At 41.7% G+C, this 21924-nt stretch overlaps 1 protein-coding gene across 1 annotated transcript in view; it reads right to left on the bottom strand.

The window, feature by feature from the left end:
* Window positions 1-3563: 3563 nt before the first annotated feature.
* Window positions 3564-21924, bottom strand: part of EPB41L4B (erythrocyte membrane protein band 4.1 like 4B) — a 729970-nt gene continuing 711609 nt past the window's right edge. Inside the window, exons 15-16 of the mRNA XM_085606843.1 lie at window positions 17143-17204; window positions 3564-5045 (exon numbers count right to left, since the gene is read on the bottom strand). Coding sequence (XP_085462969.1) covers window positions 4898-5045; window positions 17143-17204 — 210 coding nt within the window. The 3' untranslated portion in view covers window positions 3564-4897. The remainder of the gene's footprint in view (window positions 5046-17142; window positions 17205-21924) is intronic.

Genomic DNA, 21924 nt, shown 5'->3' with positions numbered 1-21924 from the left:
TTTAATCTGCATGCATGGTGTGTGAACTGTTCATGTACACAAACTTCAAATCATACACGTATGAGTGAATGCTAGGAAACCATTGCTCCTTTTATCTAGAAGGAATACTTCAGTTATTTTATTATACCTCTGGCACTACAAGCTTAGAACAAAAGTTATTGTTTGCAATATTAAATATAGTCCTAAATACTTCCATAATGGGGAGAGTGCAAAGCTGGGCTAGTCCAGTGAGCTGTCATGGGTGAGTGGGGAGAAACAAATACAGTGTATGGGGAGCACATGTACACCACTCCATGGGTTTGATCTCAATCACAAGGCATTTTAAGAAACTTATGTCTTTTTTTTTTAAGCCCAGCAATCTTGGCTTATTGATCTTTGTAAATCTCTTGAAAATTCAGGTGATTTTTGGTTAGAACAAAAGTGTGTCCTTGATCTGACTTTATATGCTTTCAGCATTGATTTTTACCTGCCTTTGCTGGGCAGTGAAATATGACAGCCAAAGATAACGTCTTCTGCACCACGAATCCAAAGGCATTCTCTAGCGCCAAGAAGTGTAATCCACTGTATCAACTACACAAATATTTTCATTGATATTGAGCATTTTATAGGTACAATCCTCTCATGTCTGCAGACTACATTTGTCTCAAAGCACTTCCATGTCATGTAATCTTGAAAAAGATTTGTTCTCCAACCAAGCATCAATATCCTCACACAGATGACACATCCTTCTTAAGATGACGACATTAGCGCCTCCTTGAGAAGAGAGTTGCAGAGTAGTTCTGCGTTTCGTAGAAGGCTCAGCCAAACTCTATAGTAATTTAACGTCTGTAATCTGAAACCTATCCATGACCACTCGAGCTTTGAATGGGACCACTGTGACCTCTCGAAAGGAATAAAGCCCCAACAAAACAGATAAAGTCCAACTTTCTCTGATGCACTGATATGGGGAGACATTGGCTCTCTAATCCAGGCCATTGAACAACTCCTTTGCAACTGGAAGAAATGTATAAATTGGTCAAATCTCTAAAAACGCTATTGCAATCTCTATAAACACTGTTGCACTGGGAAGCAGCTTTTGGGAACTAGTCAGTCCTATATGAGACGATTAAAAAGATATCTGGCCAATTGTTGTTGTGATAAGGATGCCTATGATACATTAGTATTCCATACTGGAGGGGTAAAGTTCAAGATCATAGACACCAAGTTTGCCCATCATAGAAAATAGGGGCTGTTTGTACCTGCACAAGTGAGCTCATTGAAGCAGGTTCAACATTTACCAGCTGAGGCATGTAAATAATGGCTCATAACCCAACTCATTATCATCTGCACGGACATCTTTTTACTACCCATAGAATGCCCAAGCAGCCTGAAAATGATGCTCTGACAAACTTTCTATGGAATCACAAGGGTTAGTGAGCTTTTACAAACTCAAAGGGTCCAACTCTGCTTTGAAGCATGACTGAATGATAAGTCTATGTCAAAAGGGCGAGAGTGCCCACAAAAAAAGCAAAATGGTAACAGGTTGTGGCCCCACCCATGGCAACACCTTCCATATTCAACAGAGGTGTAGAGATAATACATAAAGAGTGTGTCTAAGGTTATGGGCAAACATCACTTCACTTATCTCAATCAACATATCAGGAATGTATCAGGAACATACCAGTCACCTTACCTTTCAATCCATGTCGTACTCGAGCGTGGGTTGATTCATGGACTGCTAACACCATTGCATTATCCTTGCCTTTAGCTCACAGATATAGCCCTAGACTGTGGTGATTGCTTGCCTGCAGTGGTGGGAATTATGCCTGATTTGATGTGTGCAGCAGGCTGTTAAATTGGATGCTAGGCTGGATATTATGCTCACTGTTCTACATAAGGGTTCTGCGCTCTGGCGGAGTACAATTTTGAACTAGGCATTAAGTGCATTGTGAATGGCGTTACATGTTTACAGTGGCTTTTGGTGCGAGTATTTTCTGACATTAAACTGAGTTAGTCACATCTTCGTGAGTAAGCCACACTGGAAGAGCCCCCAGATTGCATCAACATGGATGTGCCCATTGCTCAATGCCCACAGTGAAGCTTCCAGGTTTGTAAGTTACTGAGGCACCAAGATTGGGCCATGTGTCCACACGAGTTGTTCCCACAGGAAGAATTACCAATGCAGGGCTTGAGATGTTGCAGAACTCATCATGTATCAAAAGTTCATAGATCACTGTACCTTGGACAATAGACATTTCTGAACACTACAGCCTAAATAAGCATTAGCAAATTCAAGAGTTATGGCTTTTACGTGTCAACACTTGGAAGCACAAGCATTCACAAACATTGTTTACACGAGTTGCATGCACAAAAGTTATTTTTCACATTATGCCTGCTCTATTGGCTTTGCCAGTGTTGGGGTAAGTGAAGCAAATAAGTATTGCTACGTGTGTAGAACTGCGTAGAAGATAAAGAGTTGAATGGGACAAAGTTATGAGTGTGTGTACTTTAAGTTGTAAAATAGTCCCACATGCATTCCAATTGAACCATTTTCTGTAATGAAGAATGATAAACAAAATACCCACTAGAATCAAGGGAGTAATGCTCCTCTGAGGGGAGCAAAACGTCACTCTGTTTATCATTTAAAGAACAGGTAACAAACAGTATGCCTTGCGGATAGCTGATAGACCTTAACCATGCACAACTTCATCAATGAAGATGTGGCCTAATCCAAATGGAGCCCATTGGGAGGCACTTTATTCTGACTTTTGTTTGTATGTTACGGAGCAATTAAGGAAGTATAAACGAATTGGTCTTGGACAGGCAGGACACATTGTTACTCAGGGTAATTATCTTTCGACATGGGATTATCTGCAGGGCCACGTGAATTATGTGGCAGAGGAGGACCAAGTTATGTGGCAGAGTTGACTATGTTATGTAGCAAGAAAAAGCAAATAGACCCAGCCTAATGCGGAACATTTTGGAATATTTTTCCACATTAGTTTGTCCTTTGTGCAGATGGTAAAACTCACTGGGAAAAGCTTTGTCTTATTAGTATCAATTTAACACCCAAATACAGAAATAGGCAACTGAAAGTTGACTAGTCAACGTTTGAGAATGGTTTTCCAGTGTGCAGGAATAAGTCGCCTTGTTTACAATAACGTTTGAGCTAGACACTATTTTTTTGCTTAAATCTACAGATTATGCAGGATATGATGGATCATGTGGCAAACACAGCAAATCCATAATAATAAAAAAATGCTGTGGCAGCAGAATCGATTATTTGAAAGACCTTTGACACAAACTGGCAGTTCCTCCATAGCGGTCCAGATCAAAAAGGTCCGTAAAAATACATGTTGACGTCACTCATTTGAGAATATTCCTCCTGGGCCAGGTTGACGTCGTGCAATGTCATTATGAAGATCTGTTTGTCAAACACCAATCCCTTATTCATGTGTGCATTCCACCACTATGATCCACCACTGATGATCAGCAAACCGATTCACAACCAGACAAGAAAGATAACTGGGAACTCTAGAGCGACTAGAAATCAAACTACAAGAAACACGACTGACATAAAAAACTGGGAGCAGCAGGATATTTATTTGTACCTAGCACATACAACGAAAATTCAAACAAATGACAAAAGAAAAGCATTTGTAAACCAAAATAATTTACAGGAAATATACAATTTTCAAATCCTGCTTTGAAATAAAGGTAAACCCTTCCATTCTTTTAATACAGGACAGTAAATTCAAATGTTGAACTGATTTAACATTAAATTAACGTTAACGGAGGGTATATCATTTGTAATATGTCCTCGACGGTCACAGCTTCAAGGCCAACGTGAAAATAAAATCCATTTAAGAATAGCGCAACAAATTTAACTTGAAGATGCAATTGCAGCAAGCAAATGATAACCGTATATCTTATGCCTACAAGCACAGTTTTGGAAAATGTGCGGGATACCCTTTACAGTAAGTGCTTATAATAAGAGCACAAATGAGGGTAAAATACTTCCTGGATAGGGAAGGTGTAGTGTTAACACCTGGTTCTATGACCATCCTACATTATGTTTAAAATTATAATAGATAACAAAAATCTGACATAAAACACCCACAGTTAAGGCATCATTGAAAACATTTCTGTATTATAGCAGCAAAAAGATCCTTTGGACTTTTGGGTCTGCAGTTTTCAGCTTATACAATCATTAGGCTAGCAATTACAGGTGCACTGAAGAGGTAAACCCCAGAAATTCAAGTGTTCCCTCTCTCCCTCCACCCACAACCCACCCCACCCCCACTCAACCCTTTGTGGTGTTGGTCCTACGAAACCTTTGCAAGTTTTTAAAAACATTAAAAGATGCACACATTTCCCAGTTAGCATGATCCCTTTGCTGCAGCAGTCTGAGCAACTGAACTGCAACTAGAATATTGCATGTGGACCTGCATATTGAACCCTCGTGCGTCAAAAGAAAGATGTGATGGACCTGCCGCAGCTCTTTGATACAGTACATACATAAGACCCATCAATGAAACAACGAATAGAGTGAGGCGGTAAACTGCTGCATACTAAAACATACACAGCTAATTCACTGCTTTGTGCCTAGATTCGAAGCTCCTCGGACAACCTTATTAAGAACATGAACTAGAAATTAAACTGATTGTTCTCACGCGACAGCTCAATCCAACAAGACTTTGCTCATTTTGAAAACATTTTTCTATATATTTAATATACAAACATAATTTAGCTCTTTTCAATAATGCATACAAATATTACCAAGGCACTTGCACCAATGGAGGGATGAGTTTAAAGCATGGCGTTTGCATAATATCCTTCCATACCATGAAGAAGACAGGGGTTTATGGAAGGTGACGAGTGTTTTTGATGGTTGATGAAATTAGGGAGCGAGAGTTTTTCAGAGGGTTGTCATGAGTTTATCTTGGTACAGCACACTTTGGATCCCTCCTAAATTCTTCTGGTTCTGATCTTGGATATACCGTGTGTTTCTGCCATCACCACTCGTAGCTGGTCTCCACTGTGCCCTGTCGTCGTGAGATGGAGGCCTGCACCATTTACACATGGAATGGTTAGTGAGACATGGGGCTAAACAAAAAACAACTAATGAAACAAACATTTCTTTTACAAGGTGTATAAGAGCATGCACCAATATCAAACAAGATGCAGTGAAGATGGATGAAAAAAGGCTGGTTAATTTCATGCAAAAAATTGATTAGATAATTAGCTTTGACTGATGCGTATTAAAAGCGCGTAGGTGGAGATCTCGCCTGCATGCTCAAGTGCAAGGGGGTTCACACAAGAAAGCAGTGAAGTGGAGGGAAAATGGTAGCAAGCCATGCTAGTTATATGTGCTCAAGCATGCGAGGGTTGAGAACGTGAAAACATTGCTTTTTTCCCCAAAGCTTGCAAATCTGGAGTGGATAACCGTGTTAGGAACCAATGCAAACTGACATAAATTAGTACAGCTGGCAACAATCCAGGGTGCTCAACGCTCCTCCTTAACTACATCTAAATGCATGGACACAGCAGAACTATTTTGTTAGAATACAAACTACGTAATGCCTCAAGGCCAACAGCAGAACAGCTTTAACCACAACTCCAAGAAAACAGGATAAAAGCAGAGCAATTTGTCAAGCAATGCGCCTTCACTTTCATCACCACTGCTTGAATCGCCATCACCCTGACACCTCCCAAGCCGTCCACCAGCATCAAGAAACCAGCCACCGAACAGCAGCTCACCGATTAGTTGAAGGTAAAAAGAATCAATGGCAATTGTGGAGAGGTTACATAAAATGACATTTGGATGACTCAGATGTTCACTCTATTTTATCAACAATACTCAGGTTATAAGCAAAAAACAAGTGTCTGGAGTACACGCAATTGATCACTCATCATTACGACTCACCTTTACGTTTATTGTTTGAATACACGCATGAGGGATGCATCAGGTTCATGCAGAATATGAAAATAGTTCAACAACATGAATTGGTTTTCAGGAAGTCAGAGAAGGTGGTGGAAACTGAAATAGCGTATTGCATTTAGGAGTTTGGTATGCACTGGTGAATGCCCTGACACGCGGCCGAGTACCTTAACAGATGTTCATCGCATCCTAGCTGTGGGTAAACTACTATATTAGGGGTGGGCACGGATAAAACCTTTGCCTAAGAAGATCTGGCAAATTTAGAAACGTTGTCTGAGTGAAGTTGGCAAAACTTTTTCAACTTGGCTACTGAAAAGTTTTCCAGTGGAACAATGCCCCACTCAAAGATTAGACTAACATAGGTGTAGAACAGCTGTAAAGACAGTGTGGGTTGGGGTTGTGCTTTCAGTGGCATGGGCTAATAAACTAGCCCTAAATGCAGAATTACTCTTCTCGCATAGTCTTGTGGAATGTTTGTTAATTCCGCTACATGAAATTACACGAGTTATGCCCACTGCTTATGTTCATTATCCAGATCATAGTCAGTTGGCCACAGCATAATACCTACAGGCAATTCTATGTTAGGTAGACTATGGCTTCATTGAAGTGGACTGCATGCACCTTGCAGGCAGCTTACTATTGCAGGCGCATTTAAAATCATTCTGTGGTACTTTGGTTGTTGAACAGGGTGACCACTACATGCCAGCAATCAATGTTTTTAAAATTAGTACAAGCTTGATCTCTGTGCTATACTGATACTTGCAACGTCATTCATAGATGTCCAGTTACAAGTTTACGAGAGCAATACGGCACCATCATTCTCAGAGATACAAGGAAGACTTCTGCAGATGGGGGCCTGGTCAAAGTTGCAAGTTCACAGAGTAGTGCTCACTTAGGATGAAGTGGTCATCACTCGGTCTACAATCACACTTCCCTCAGTTGCAAGGCTTGATGATTTTTTTTGTGCATAGGCATGTAATGCTTGTAAGATATTGTATAGGGTAAGACTATGGCTTTTGTGTTAGCTGCATTGTTCTAGTGCCGCTGAAATAAAGTGAACTAATTGCCATTCACTGGGACCTTTTGTAGGTGTTTGCATATCAGCAGCATGTGGACAATAGGTTTTGAACTTTTTGGTTAGAGAGCAATATTAACGAGGAGTAAACAGAGGTATAAATGTATGCTTCACAATAAGGGAAGGTAACTTCAGATCTCAAGTTTAAACTTTGTGCTCAACAGTTGAGATACTGTGTATCACCCCTATTTAAGAGTCAAAAATCTTCCCATTTCTAAACTTTAAAGGGGTCAATAGGGTATGTTTTTTAGGAGGGATCAGATGGTATAGCCAGATCAATTAATGTTTTCCCCACTTCCATTTCACTAAGAGAATTCGGACTCTAATCTGTTGTAGATTGTACTTCAAACATTGGAGACCAGCCCTAGCTTTGTGGGGACAGGAGAAGTGTGGGTACATGTGACAGAGGCCTTAAGCCATTAGGGAAATTGTTTGCAAGTCTAAATTTGTTTGTGCCTGTTGGCTAGCTAGGTCTGACCGTTTTCCTTTCTAAAATTCCTTCACTTAATCCCAATTGCTACCTAATTCAGATAGTGATTGATAGGAAAGAAATCACATTGAATTTCATTCCACAGATCTACTCTCGTTAGCTTAAATGAAAGATTTGTGCGTTCATATGCTTAGAGTAGGACATTTCTGTGGTACTTCATGGGATAAAACAACTTTTTATCCATACTTAGTTGAACTTAATCTAAACACAATGATGCTTTCACCAATGGCCAATAACTCCCTGACCGTCAGCACTGAGCGATTACCATAATACACAAACAAAGCTGAATGTTATTTTTCTCCAGACAAGTACTAGATTTAAAGAAGTTAGGATTAAAGTGTATGGTGTTAGAGTTGGAGTTGGAAATGCAAAAAATTGAGCGTACTAGGTCAGAAAACTAAAACAATGATAGGTCACATGGTTTCTCTAGGAATTAGAATGAGGCATAATATAGATTAATAAGGTCACAAAGTGTGCCATAACCATGGATTAAGTCCCATGCTATGTATAATCTTTGGCTCAAAAGGCCATCCAAAATACAAATGTAACATTACTAGCCTGCAACTAAACATCCTCAAGTCTTTTGGATGCCAAAATGATTTCCACGTACAATGCTCCAAGTAATCTACACTCTTTCAGTAACAGTGACTTTTCCTTATCACATTTACCTACGTTCTGAATCACATACACCCTATGCAACGCATTTCAAATCTGTTCAGGGAAAGTTTCCTGATAACCTACATAAACCATAAGGAACGAAGATTCTGCATTCAGGTGAGTAACTTGCTTATCCACTTCAACGAACAGTTGTAGAATTCAACTCTTTGTATCAACATTCATGGCGGAACCACGCTAGAAGATAGGCATTTGGAAAGAGACTATACAGCTTTACATTTCTACACTAACAAATCAGTCGTCAAAATGTACATGCACAAGACGTCAATGAGCGAAAGCAGAGGTGGTATTGCGTGCCTTAAAACGGCTATGAACCGAATGTTACAGATAAAGACAGTAGCCGATGCATATGGCCTTGCTGAAAGCCCCATTCATTACTCTTGGAATACCAACTTCCGATTAATTTTAGAATCTGTTTTCAGAAGAAAATTAGTCTCGTACTTTTCAATCTTTTGTGAACTTACTACTCATACAAAAAGATTAGGAGAGATTATTTCTGAAATCTCTTCCTATATCCCGAGATATTACGCAGTCATACTACTGCAGTATGCTAACCCCATCAGCAAAAATTGCATAATTAATTCAACCTAGAGCACACACTGAAAAAGGCAATAAATCTGTCCTTTTTTCAAATGCAAAAAATTACAAAAAATTACAAAATCTAAAAATAAAGAATGACAGTGAGGATCATTCTTTTTCAGATGTTGGTGCACATGATCAGGCAAAATGCAGTCACTCAAGCAATGACTGATGCTAGCTGATCATTGCCCGTGCTGTATGCTATAGTGGGCAGAAACACAGTATGAATGACATCTAAACAGACCAAGAAAACTGACCTAAGCCTGTGTGTATATATCTATGAATTTGTATTATGTTTTCAAAGATGCCTCGCAAGACAGCTAAATGGGATTCGAGCAAAAGGTCTCAGCCTTCAAAATGCCAGGATCCAGAGACAACGCCTGAGACTAGCTGTTTGAGAATTAAGGAGCAGATTCTAGTAAAAGTTCATCGTTTTACTGTATGTAGGGGGAACTCTATGTGTAGATCCAGTAAAGCTCTTCGAATCAAATCTGTGCAAATAGGCCAGAGTCGTTAATATCTCTGAGTTGGAAAATTATCTAGCCTTTTATTGACCATTTCATAAAAGTTAGTAAAAAGGTTTAACACAGTCCTGTTCCCCATAAAAGGCTTATTCACCCCAGTAACAGGCACTGTAGATACTGCCACAAGTAACTGGGTAGCCAGACTAGCATACTGTTTCAAAGGGGTGACATTTCCTACATGCCCTGCCCGTTTCAAGAGGAATTAATAGCCATTTGAGACTAAAAGCCAACTATGGATAATATACAAGTATTTTTTATTTTTTTTATTTGAAACAAAGTAAGAATAACTGAGAAACTTAGCCAGTCCCTTTCACTGAAAACATTTAACATAATCTCACATATGGAGAAAAAAATCTATCACGTTTTACGTTTATTGAGTATACGAACATTTAGGAATGTCTTCATTGATCAGAAGAGAGTTATTTTACCTAATTCTGTGACCGTTAAACTTAAAAGGTAGTGCGCTATGAGGCTAACAACAAATGTTTGAAGAGTAAATGGGAATTAAACAGAATTTGTCAACTCAGTCTAGTAGTGTCAAGGTTCCCTTCAACCACAGAAAATGATAGAGAACTAAGGCAAGCCTGATGCACGCTTCTAAGGTATCTATGTGATTTGTGGGACAGTGTGAACTGCAGAGGAAAATATAAACAGGACTGTGCTTCCATGTTAACTATAGTGTATAGGCTGCCATTTTATGTTCAAGTGACACTCATGGACTAAAAAACACAGACATGCAGTAGAACACGACCGACTGAGATCACAGCTCCTCTACATGAATATTAGTTGGCTGCTACAAAAAGTATTAATTTTATTATAACATTTTAAGCAAAATGGTTTCAAGCTTATTAGTTTTAAAACAATTTCATAAAACAGATATTCGGATAGATTCGCACGAACATTCGACCCACCACTGAGATTGAGGTTGTGTGTCTCTGATCAGCAATTTTTTAGTTATACAAAGGGAGACACTAATTATGCGGCTATTGGGGACCAAATTATGTGACATTGACATAATTATGCACATTCTCCAGGAGTATTATTTTATTCCTTTATCATTTAAATACACAAATACTATCACTTCATGAACACCAGTTTAACACTTGAATAGAACTATCAGCAACTAAAAGATGCCCAGTTAACCAGTGCAAATGGTCAGACTGCTCAGCACCTAGTAGGAGTCATTTTCTGTAACTTGTGATCCTTTTATCTTAAACTAGGAGCCGTTTGTGGATAATGTGGTAATACCACTACACCCATCATTTTTCAGAAAATGCCACATAATCTGATAATCCAATGGTCCACTCTACATATCAACTTTAACATAGGAAACTGAAATACATTATATGTAATTACAGCAATCTGCAGAAAGCAACTTGCTTTACTAGCGAAATTCAGGTATGGACACAAATATTTGTTTCAATCAAGGTTCGTGAGTAGGGGTGGTATGGCAAACTGAGTTTTAAGGTAACTGCGTGGAGTGAAACTCCGTGAGTTCAACCCACCAATAGTCTTAAGAACATTTTGGGGGAAAGCAGAAATTTGCCGATGAATGGTTTGTACCAATAGAGGCCACCTCCCTGGGGTCAAATGATCAGCACATAGAATTCTCAACTCTTACCTACACGGAAATGTCAGATGTGGCTTATTGAAAAAACATGCTTTATATATTGAAACAGTGCAATAACATTAATTGTCACATGGGTGTTACTGCTGCAGCCACATTACTATCAAAAATGTTGATGGGAGAAAAGAAAACTGAAGGTTCATGAGGTTATGAACGCTTATGATTTCCAAGACTGCTTTCTGCTTAAGTCCCAGGTCCCTGAGCCAAGCAATAAACATGCAAATATCTCGCTTGAGATGGGGTTAATATCGGGTTTACATACCATGTAGTTTAAAAACAAACAATATATGACAAAGCAGCATTTTCTTAGGGATAACAATTGTACAGAATTAACTGTGTACCCATTGCTGCACTTTCCTCAAGATTTATACATGTTTTACTGAAGCCAAGTCTGCCATTCCCATTTTTCCTCCAACTTACTCATGCTCAATTACTAGCAAGGCTAATGGATATTGTTTATGGTCTATCTTTTCTATCACAGTATGATGTTTTCTCACACCTGGTGTTCTATTTAATGTATAAGACGAGGTTGAGAGTATAACGTTAAAGTGTTTTGGAACCAACTAACACAATTACACAAATTAACACAACCGCCGCATGAAAATTAATGGCTGAATAACATACAGGTGACTGACTTCTGTTTTTACAGAGAGTATTAGTCTTTCATCTCTTGCTTTCTGTGATATGTAATGAGAGAGAAATGTATGTTCATCAGGATAAACCCTCAGCATACCCAATTTTGTTTTGTAATACACCTTGCACTAAGTTAATGGATATGTATGTAGGTTATGCCCTTCAATAAGAGAATCAAACTCTTAAAGAGCACACTTTGAGATGAAAAGTTTGAGGTTACTAATCCTTGTTAATTGTAAGACAATGCCTATTCATGATTGTAGGTTACAATTTGTTGTTTCTTGATTATAGGGAAGAAACTGATTTTATAAGAAATCACAATTAACTAAACTTAGCTTCCATTAATAACTACCCCAAATAATTTGTAAAGTATGCTCTTAAAAACATAGGTCGCAAGCTCAGAATCTCTCCTTAATCATGGTTTGTGATCTCAGTTCAAGTTCAAATGCCTTCTTGAGTAGGTAAATTTCTCTTGATGGTTTAGGAAATCTACATTGATCAAGCTTAATGAGTACAAGTGATTAACATATGTGATGTCTCTCAATTAGTTTTAATTAGAAAATTGACAGACTTGTTAAGTTAAAAATAGGCCTTTGCGTCTTTTCTCATGGTGGATAAATTTGCCTTTTGTGTTTGTAAGGAAACGGACCATTATCTGTGTGGGCTGAACAAGTAATGGTTCTACATTCGTCCTCCACTGGGAACCAAACACCCCATTGTAGCGCTTGACTCTAAGGGTAGTGGAGCAAGGCAGTCTAAGACATACTCAAGGGAGGTGGAGCTGGCTAGTAACCACCATTCGTTGACACTCAGTAATTACAGTCAATAAATTGTTGATCAGGCTGTGTTTTTCAATTGAAAAATGAAAAGTATATTTATTATACACTCACTACTAAATACTACACAGCAATTACATATCTAAATTAGGCAAATGGAGAATACCATAGATGTCATTGCGTAATCTCCTCTTACCCCCTAAAGGGTTGTATAAACAAATCCGGAAAGTATAGTGTCTTGGTCAAAGGTTGAAGATCAACAACCCAAATGTCAAAACATCATCATTTTAGGAGTAAATGCAATAATCAGTAATAACCACGTGTAGATCCACTTATTAAGGTTAATAAAGCTTGTGCACTTGTGCGATCTAATCAGTTAACATTATATCAATAAAGCATTTTCTTCTGGCATGGTGGGGTGATGATGGGAATGCCCACACATTATGGATAGCTGATTGGGAAGTAATGAGATCTTGCAATGTTTAATTGTTTATGGTTCATTACTTATTGTATTCATGGCCTGCTTACCCCTGCGCAATGATGTAACCCAAGCAGGGGCTATTGATATTGTCAATATAGCCTGTTGCTAATAGATTGTGACATATTATCCTGAGGATCCCCTATCTTTGATGTTGTAGCACTGGAATTGTGCGTTAGGAGTACCACTGATGATCAGATCACAATATTGCAACTAAAAAGCAGTCAATAAAAATATTTGGAAAAAATATCAATAAAGCATTTTTTTTAAACTTTGTGTATGTGCTTTTTATATACGTTGAAATTATGATACCACAATCATAATAACAGAACCCAGAGGGCATCACATTCTGATTACATAACATCCAACCACTGACTAAGCTCCTTGAGGACGCTTGACAACATGGACTTTTTTTGGAATCCTTCGCGCCACAATAGTTGCAACCATAGACTTGGCTCTATCGGGTGCTGCACTCCCAGCTGTACAGCACGTTCTCCTGCCTGGGGAGAGCTTGAAAACCTAAAGAAAATCCTGAATTAGTCTTTCTTTTGGGGACCCTGTAAACTTATGGTCAGTACTTTCTTGAAAGCTCCAAGGGTCAGGGGGGGTGAGTTGTGACATCACTGCAACTCCTCTGCACTCTTTTTGGCGTTGGTGGTGCGACTTTCCTTGGGCCACCACAAACAGCAGAAAAGGTTTTGGCAGTTTCAAGCCCGCAGGTCATCATGGGGCGCTCATCCAGAAGCACACATTTGATGAGCGGCTCTACTGGGAGAGCGACTGCCTTTACTTCCTTTTGTTTCTGTTGTTGCACAACCTTGCACTGCACTTTTTTTTTCCTCAGTTGGGGGCAGCACAGGGAGCCCATCCGTGGTTGCCCCACCATATCCTGTGCGGCCCGCACCTACATGTGCAGCCGCAGATGCCGGCAGCACCTCCTTCCCTGCCTGTTCCTGTGGTCAGGCTCTTCTTTATTGGTGTGGTGGGTGTCCACTCCCCCCCAGACACTAGCACATGGAGCGGGACAGGCCCTCTGCTACTGGAGGGTGTGTGATGGCACTCCCCAATCATCTCTGACATGTGGGGGTGAGATGAGGTTCTGGCCCCCTCTTTGTAAGTACCCCTGGGGGATTACATCCCTGGGCTATAGGGACAGTCTGGCCAGGGGGACCCATGCACGCCAACTCCCTGGAGAATTTTAAAAAGTACTATCATGCGCCAAGCCCTGGTCCACCCCGGGGGTATACTCTGATGTGGCAGCTTAGCCTCATGTACTCCATTCAGTCAAAGGTCGCCAATCTTCCAAATGCGTTAAATTGGACCCCGCTGGGACGATTTGGGAGCTCTTGCGCTTGCTTTTCTCTTGGTGACAAGCTCTATCAACCTGGAGTCCTTTCCACAGGCTTCCTGGCCGCTAAAGTGGCAACACTGTCAGGGAGCAGCTCCCACTGACTCTTCTGAATGTCCTCTGCAGCTTCTATCCTCCTTGGCGCAGCAGCCCAGTCTTTCTCCAACTAGTCCTCAGGAGCTGTAAGAGGAACAGCTTCACTGGTCCTAAGGATAGCCCCACTGGTCCTAGAGTCAACTGCAGGCAGAGTCCTTATCTTAGATGTGCATCAAGGTGTTCCTCCTTCCAGCTGTCCATGGCTGTCGCCTCCAGTCTGAGTGTCAAGCATAAAGTCACAACCAAGAGAGCCCCCCCCCCCCCACCCGTTGCGCAATACCTTTGAAGGCAGAAGGTTGAAGAATCGAGGCACCTCTGGCCTATCCTGCCCCAACCATCCTGCACAGCCAGCTGGGACATTTAAAAATGGCATCAACGAGGAGTCACTAGTCACATCTGGTCTGGGGGCCTCAGCTCCATCCCTGGCTCACATCACTGCCAGGGCCTTTCCCACCAAATGCTCAAAGGTAACCCCCCCTCCTGTGATGGCTTCAGAGGTCTGGGCTCCCTCCTTTGATAAGTGGGTTTTGGCTGGCCCATCCCTCGTACAGTGTGACAGTTGATTGATGCAGATCCTTCATCCCCACCCCTGTTCTCCTAAGGAGATGAGTGAAGCACAGCTAATTACTCTAATTGTGTGGAGAGGTCTTGGTTCCTGCTGCTGGAGAGAAATGTAACTAACTTGGAACATGAAGGTCACAAAAGGCCTGGACTCTGCACCTGAGCTCAACCAGAGAAATGACAATCCTGGGTGACCCATAAGCTGTACAGCCATCTTCTTGGAACTCTAATATTTGGGTTTGGCATTCAGATTCCACCCCAGTTTGAAATGCCACTGGTCTCTGTAGGCCAAAAGGAAGCCAAGCTGCACTCTAAGGAAGTCTTCCCCATAGGTGTATAATAGAGTGTTATTGCAGACAAGACACTAAACCACATTGATTTTCCCCATGAGTGTACACTAACATTATGAGGCCTACCCCAGGTCAATATCCAATCTTGCAGCATTTTCTCTGTGCCAGGCTACCTGTGTGCAGTTACAGGGCTGCACACAACAGGAATCTCTCAAGGGCAGCCCTCACACATGTTCATGTGTAACCAGCCAAGTTTCCCTTACCCTTGCTGCATCACAGTACATAGCCTTAAAAGGTGGACACTAGCAGTAAACAAGTGCAGTCCATTTACCATGAGATTACCAGGGGTGATTCGCCAGTTAAGAGGCTCACCTACAGAAATAGTCAAAACGAGGAGTTGAAAAAGCAGACAATCCAGATAGCTTTGATGAGCAGAACACATTACATCCCGTTGCCAGCTTATTCTTACAGTGAAGAATTAGCCACTGCACATTGGTATTCTTCACCTAGTCAGCGATAACAAGAGACAAGGGGTTCTGACCAGACATCCCTCTCGCCAGCTGTCCACTGTCCTAGATACCTTACGCTGGCCATTAGCCACCAAGACCCCTTACATTACCCAGTCAGCAAGACCCCTCTCCCTAAAGGGAACCCAGACTGTATTATGAACCCTTCTGGTTCTAGGATGAATGCATCTAGGAGACTGAGCACCTGCATGGGCTAAGTAGAACTAGGCCTACCCTTGCCGTGGCTCATGCAACACTACCTCCACCACACTCTCGTTGGCAAGAGTCCAATGCCTTAGGATGAATGCATTCACAAAAGATCGGTCTAAGCCCCATCTCCTAGGCCACTGACTAGTCTCCCTCTGGGGATTACTCAACCCTGTGCTCTCTCTCAATTCGGGCATTTATATCCTGGAGATGTAGATGTCTTTGAACCTCACCCCCAGCACTAATGCTGGGGTCTTTAGCTGCCACCACCCGTTTGGGAAAATAGTCTTCCCTAAAAGAAGAACAGTCCACTCAGAACAATTTGTACCCCCTTGTGGAGAAGCACCTTTGGTCTGGGTCCCGGCTGGGACACCAGAATCCAGTCCTTGACTCACCACCACAATGTCATTGTCTGGAGGCTGGGGTCGCCTTGTCAGGCAACCCTGAAAAACACCTAGTGGGATCCATGAGAAAACCCCCTCGGAAACTTAGAACCCTATCTTTGTTATCCACTGCGAGAACAGGTCCTATGCACCCTCCCTTAGGAAATCTCAAACTCATTCTTCTGGTATCCTCCAACCCTACCTTTGCCAGGCATTAGCTCCATCCCTCAGGGTTACATAGAAGAGTCTATGGACTTGGGTCAAGTCCACCCACTGCCTTCAGGCAACTGCTTGGCCTCCAAACAGTTTATATGGAGGCCACCTATGGACCCTAATGATCTCTTCTTTGGAACTTGACAGGTGACCTTGTAGACACATGCTGTCACCTTCCACCTAGGACACCTGCCCTATACTCTGTACACCTACTGTTCATGTACAACTAGCCAAGTTCCCCATACACTTTCTTTATCACAGTGGCCCTATCTTACAAGGCAAACACAGGAGGTAAACACACACAGTCCATTTACTGCGAGTTTACCATGAGTGAGTCACAGTTTGCAAGGCTCTTCCACAGTTAAACGGTCTAACGCCAGGTGATCAAAAAGTGAAAATTACAGGTGGATTTGATGGGCAGAACCTATCGCCTTACAGTTTTTTAATGGACGTACAAACATCTAGTTGTTCCTCTTGGTTAAATATTGCCTGGTTTGTAGTGCTATCGCAAACTGGACAATATACAAATTGTAGAGAGCAAAGTTTCACTTAAGCAATTAAAGGATCTCATTGTTACAGGCATGCTTAGTCATACCAGTTAAACATTTACACAAAGCCAGCACACTAAAGGTATATAAAAGCTGAACAAATATAGAATTGACCATAGTTACGCAACTCATCCATAATTACATTTATGTGGATTTTTCTCTGGTAGAAACTAAACTAATATGCTCTGTATTGTCTTAAGCACAACTGCTTACCTTGCATTTACGGGAGAATGAGGGTGCCAATGTGCTTGACTCTGCTGCATATTAGAAACATACTGTGAATGAAAATACATAATTCATGATTGTGTTATCCATCTGACAATTATTTAACTTATTTCTATGGCAAATAGACATCTATTTTTCAGTCTAAGACCCATTTTCCTCCAAAACATGTTAAAACGTATATGAATTTTAAATTATGTCGCCAGATTGATAATTCCCTCTTTAACATATTGATACTGTATTAATTATAGATTTACTGAACCACAAAGCTTTCTGTTTGACTGCTTCTTTTATAGCTATGTGACCATATGTACACGACACAGCCCTGTTTTAATACAAATATACCTGTGAACTTGTCATCAGTATTTCTGTAACTAATAACATGTAATTTGGCTGAGGCACAGGATACCCTAAGGCTTAAATCTGACTCGTCTCTTAAATCCAGGGCCATCAGTCTTGTGGCAGCCTGTACCTCAAGCAAGCCTTCTCCATTTCCCAAAACTGTTAAAATAAACACATGTGGTAAGAAAGTCACTGGGTGAGATTACCGTATATAAAAAACCCTTAACTGCTTTTCAAAAACGCAGGTACACAAGGCACTGAACATGTGTAACTCTTCCACATGAGCCTTGTCCCACCCAAACACTTTACATAATCTCCTCATTTCCTGTTGGTTTTCACAAGGGGAACACATATGTAATTAATAATAACAAATGGTGTGCTAACCGCCCAAGTTTAAACCAGGTCTAAAGCAAACTGGTAGAAAAACAATTGTTAGTCTACAAGTCTCTATGGAACGAGTACTTACCAAACTTAGGTACAATGCCCCTGAAGACATTTATCGTACAAGAGGTATAATTTAGGAAAGTCAAGCAATGTTATTTGTCTAGTTGAATAAGTATGAAGCCCCAGTGGAAGAGTATCCGTTGAATCTCCCAAAAGTGGGAGATGCAGGAGATGGCAAAGGGAAAGATAACAGGCATGCAGGATTATTAACCTGGAGCTTTTCCATCTTGTGTTATAAATTCTCTTGGATGCAGAATTCATAATTGGTTTAATTAAATAAAAAATTAATATAGCTCGCCTTACATCAACTTTTCACATGATTGGTTTATCTTAACTGATGAGATCTCAGAAAGACAGTCACAACTGTCAGAAACTGACTTGGATGAAGTGGACATTATAAAGAGCTTTAGGAAAATGCATAAAGGCAGGTAGAGCACTAAATCGTCTGTGACGATCAAATGTATTGTGGTCCACAGTAAAACAAGTTGGGGTTCAGATCTCTCAGTTTGACTTTTATATAGCAGAATGGCTATTATGAAGGCAAAAACTGAATCACTCTGAAGCCATGCGATGATGTAATGGGGCTTTGACAACATAAGTCAACTTGGACTAAATATGATTCAGATTCTATATAGCTCACCTTCAACATTATCTGCTAATACTACACATATGGCACTCCAAATACACCAAAGCTTGAAAATGGATCAGATCGCAACTCCAGTAACAGTCAACAATGTATCCAAGTGATTGACCCTAGGATGCTATCTAAAAACCTCAACCTAAACATTAAAAACATGGGGGGTGGCCGGGCCGTGCACCAAGATGGCTACACGTACGTGAAGCTCCGGAGTCGCCGCACATAGAATGCAGCTCCACTCTGCTTCCACGGAATGCCAACAGCCATAACACAGACCGGCGGTCATGGCAGGACTCGGTAAATGACCCAGAACCCGCAACGGTGTAAACATCAGCCTGTGTGACAGGGCGCTGCTCTTGCCGGCCACGGCCTGACGCGGCCTTCGGAGGCCCCGCGATGACAGGGGTGGCGGGTTAGCCTGAAGGCGGGGTAGCGGCCAAGCTGAGTGGCCGCACTGAAAATCGAGAGACGGTCGAAGGGGAGGACCTGCGACGTGTCCCCCGGAGAGGTATACCTGGCCGGTGCGCCTGAACTGCACACGATCGTGCTGGGATGGGTGAGTCCAGCGCTTCCCCCAGCGGATACTGCCCCTGCCCTTCTGCTAATATTCTTTTTTCCTGCGCTGCATGAAATAGGGCCTGTATTAGGCCTACTGCTTGCTATTGGGAGCGGAGTCCCATGATTCAGACCCATCAAACATGGCCCTAACTGGACAACCCCCCTACCCAGACGACATAACTGCTCAGGATAGCTCACATTTTGCTTTGTGCTACATGCATGGAGTTGGATCGGCCTGTGCTGAAACCGTAATACTTACATAACGTGAGGAACAAGGACCTTGAGACTGGGGCAATCGTGCACCTTATTTTGAATACCCTACAACGACATTAGCCCCCCCTGCTGAGGTGAGGTATTGTTTCCTGCACAGGAGCCATGTAGGCTACTGTGCGCATTCTGCTGCAACTTCTTTCTTCTGTGGGCCACAATACTTCACTGTTATTTCTCTGAACTTCGTGCACCATGGATCGCGGTGACTCCAAACAGCGGCAGCTGTCTTTCGACATACCAAAAAACCCCAGGCGGGACGATAATGAGGGTGCCGGATGAGGAGACCCCCGTGGTCCTTCCAGACCCTCATGAGACTGGCCTTTCCCCTGTAGACAGCGCCGCGGCCATCATGGTAGAACTACGGGCTGGCTTCAAGGCCATCTAAGCAAGATTTGACACGCTTGACACTCGTCTGGATGACATTTACGGATGTTTAGAACGACATGAAGCACACATAGAGACTACCGAACAGCGCATCTCTGAGGCAGATGACACCCAGACAGCAGTTGTTATGCGCCTTGAGCGGCTCCTTGTGGAGCTCTTTGGCAGGGAGGACTTCTCCCCAACATTTTCAGTTGAAAGAGCACATCGGGTATTGCCACCTTGTGCGCCTCCCGGGCCCCACCACGACTGCTGATAGCTTGTTTCCTAAATTTTCAAGACCGCAACATTACTTTATGGGAGTGGGATTTGGGGCAACCCTTGACGGACAGGGTTTGGATTTTCTGCTGTGAACAAACCAGATATATTTCTAGTAACTATAGACACAAACTTCTCCACTTTAAGTATCTGAATAGGACATACATTACACTCGCACTACTCACCAAAATAGACCTTACCAAATCCTACAATTGCCAATGATGCGCAGCAGATAACGCCAACTTTACAAAAATGGCATGGCGTTGCCTGCCGGTCCAGGCTTTCTGGGTGAAAGTTTTTTGCTACCTCACCTCCATGACTGAAGCAGATTTGGCCCCCTCCCCAATCCTAGCACTGTTGGGTTATGTCCAAACTCTTGATACTGGGATACGACGTTTCACTGCTACTGCCCTACTCCTCCTTGCAAAACGACAAGATCCAAGAACTGGGGCACCTCCATGGCCCCATCAACTAAAGCTTGGCTAAGAGATTTAATTTACTGTGTTAGGACCAGTGAAACCTATGCCACACTGCTACCCCTCTCCTCTGGGCCTAAGAATATATGGCAACCTGTCGCTCTTATCTCTTACTTCATCCCGAGGTCACTGATAGATGCTGCTTATCCCCGGCTATCCTAGGGACCCTCTAATGCGCTGATGAGCGTGGGGTTTCTCTCCCTGGTAGTTGTCGAATGCCTGCATGCACCAAACCACCAAAAGGAATTATTGAGGACATAATAATGACTGCTTTACTAAAGATTCTGCTATATGTTTATTGACTTTGCTGCCCCCACTTATTGTTTTTTCTGTGCTCTTGCTGCCTCATGTCGAGGACCCTGCAACTGGTCAAGTCATGATGAACAGTACTACCGCTTGTAAAAATGATACAGACTTTTCTTTGTTTTCTTCACGTTACTCCGGAAGGCATCAACTTGCATACTACTCATATCATGTCTCCTCTTAGTTTGACACAGATACCCACCCCTCTATGGTTTTATTTTCTCTTATGTTGTCGTTCTGTTTGTTATGGGCTGATTCTTTGCTCTTGCAAAACTGGTGCCCAGTAGGGCTATAACTGAGTGTTAACATGGCAGCTTATTTGTTGACACAAAATGCAATAAAAACATTTTTTTTTAAAAACCATTAAAAACAGACAAAAGTGGAAATCACCTGTTGAAGATATGGCCAAAATTACTGGACCCACCGCCAATCCCTTCAGCTCAAGTAGGTAATCGGGGGGATAGTGACAGACTCCCATTTCTCCACTGTAGCACTAGGAAATCAGGTTCTCAAATATAGCTAAACACCATGTGATGCTGGGGATAATTCCCTGTACATAGGTTGCCCTCAAAAGGTTTAAGCAACTATTACTTTCATGCTTCAACTAAGCTGACTAACTATACCTTAGAAGTCCTCCCTACTTGCTTGATAAGCTCTAATGAACCCACAAAACTATAAGAAAGCTCCTCGATTTCTTCCTTGCGACTTGCATATCACCAGCTTTCAAATCCGTGCATTGGCTCTCAACAGCTACGTGCATATTTTTCACGCCAATGTGCATCAGATTCAAGCGATCAAGTGTATGGCCTGTTTCCACAAAACATTCAGTTTGTTAATGTTATTGATTTTATGTTCGAGTTGGAGTCATAGTTATGATGTTACTCTTAATGTTTCTGGAATTAGAAAACCAGGATAATATCTACAACGCCACTGCATATAGAGCATTTCTAGCTCAAAATGCTTTTGGAGAGAATAGGCGGCACTTCCGAAGATAACTTTGGTAAGTAATAATTTTTAAACTCAGATGCACAGTAAAAAAAGTCAATGTTTAGAGTGACGCTACAGTTGGGTATTGAAAAAAGATTTACGATTATGTTAAAAAAA

This window comes from Triturus cristatus, chromosome 5_2, assembly GCF_964204655.1.
Source record: "Triturus cristatus chromosome 5_2, aTriCri1.1, whole genome shotgun sequence".
NCBI lineage: Eukaryota > Metazoa > Chordata > Amphibia > Caudata > Salamandridae > Triturus > Triturus cristatus.
The sequence above is the reverse complement of the archived record's forward strand: the minus strand, read 5'-3'. Positions and strand labels throughout refer to the sequence as shown.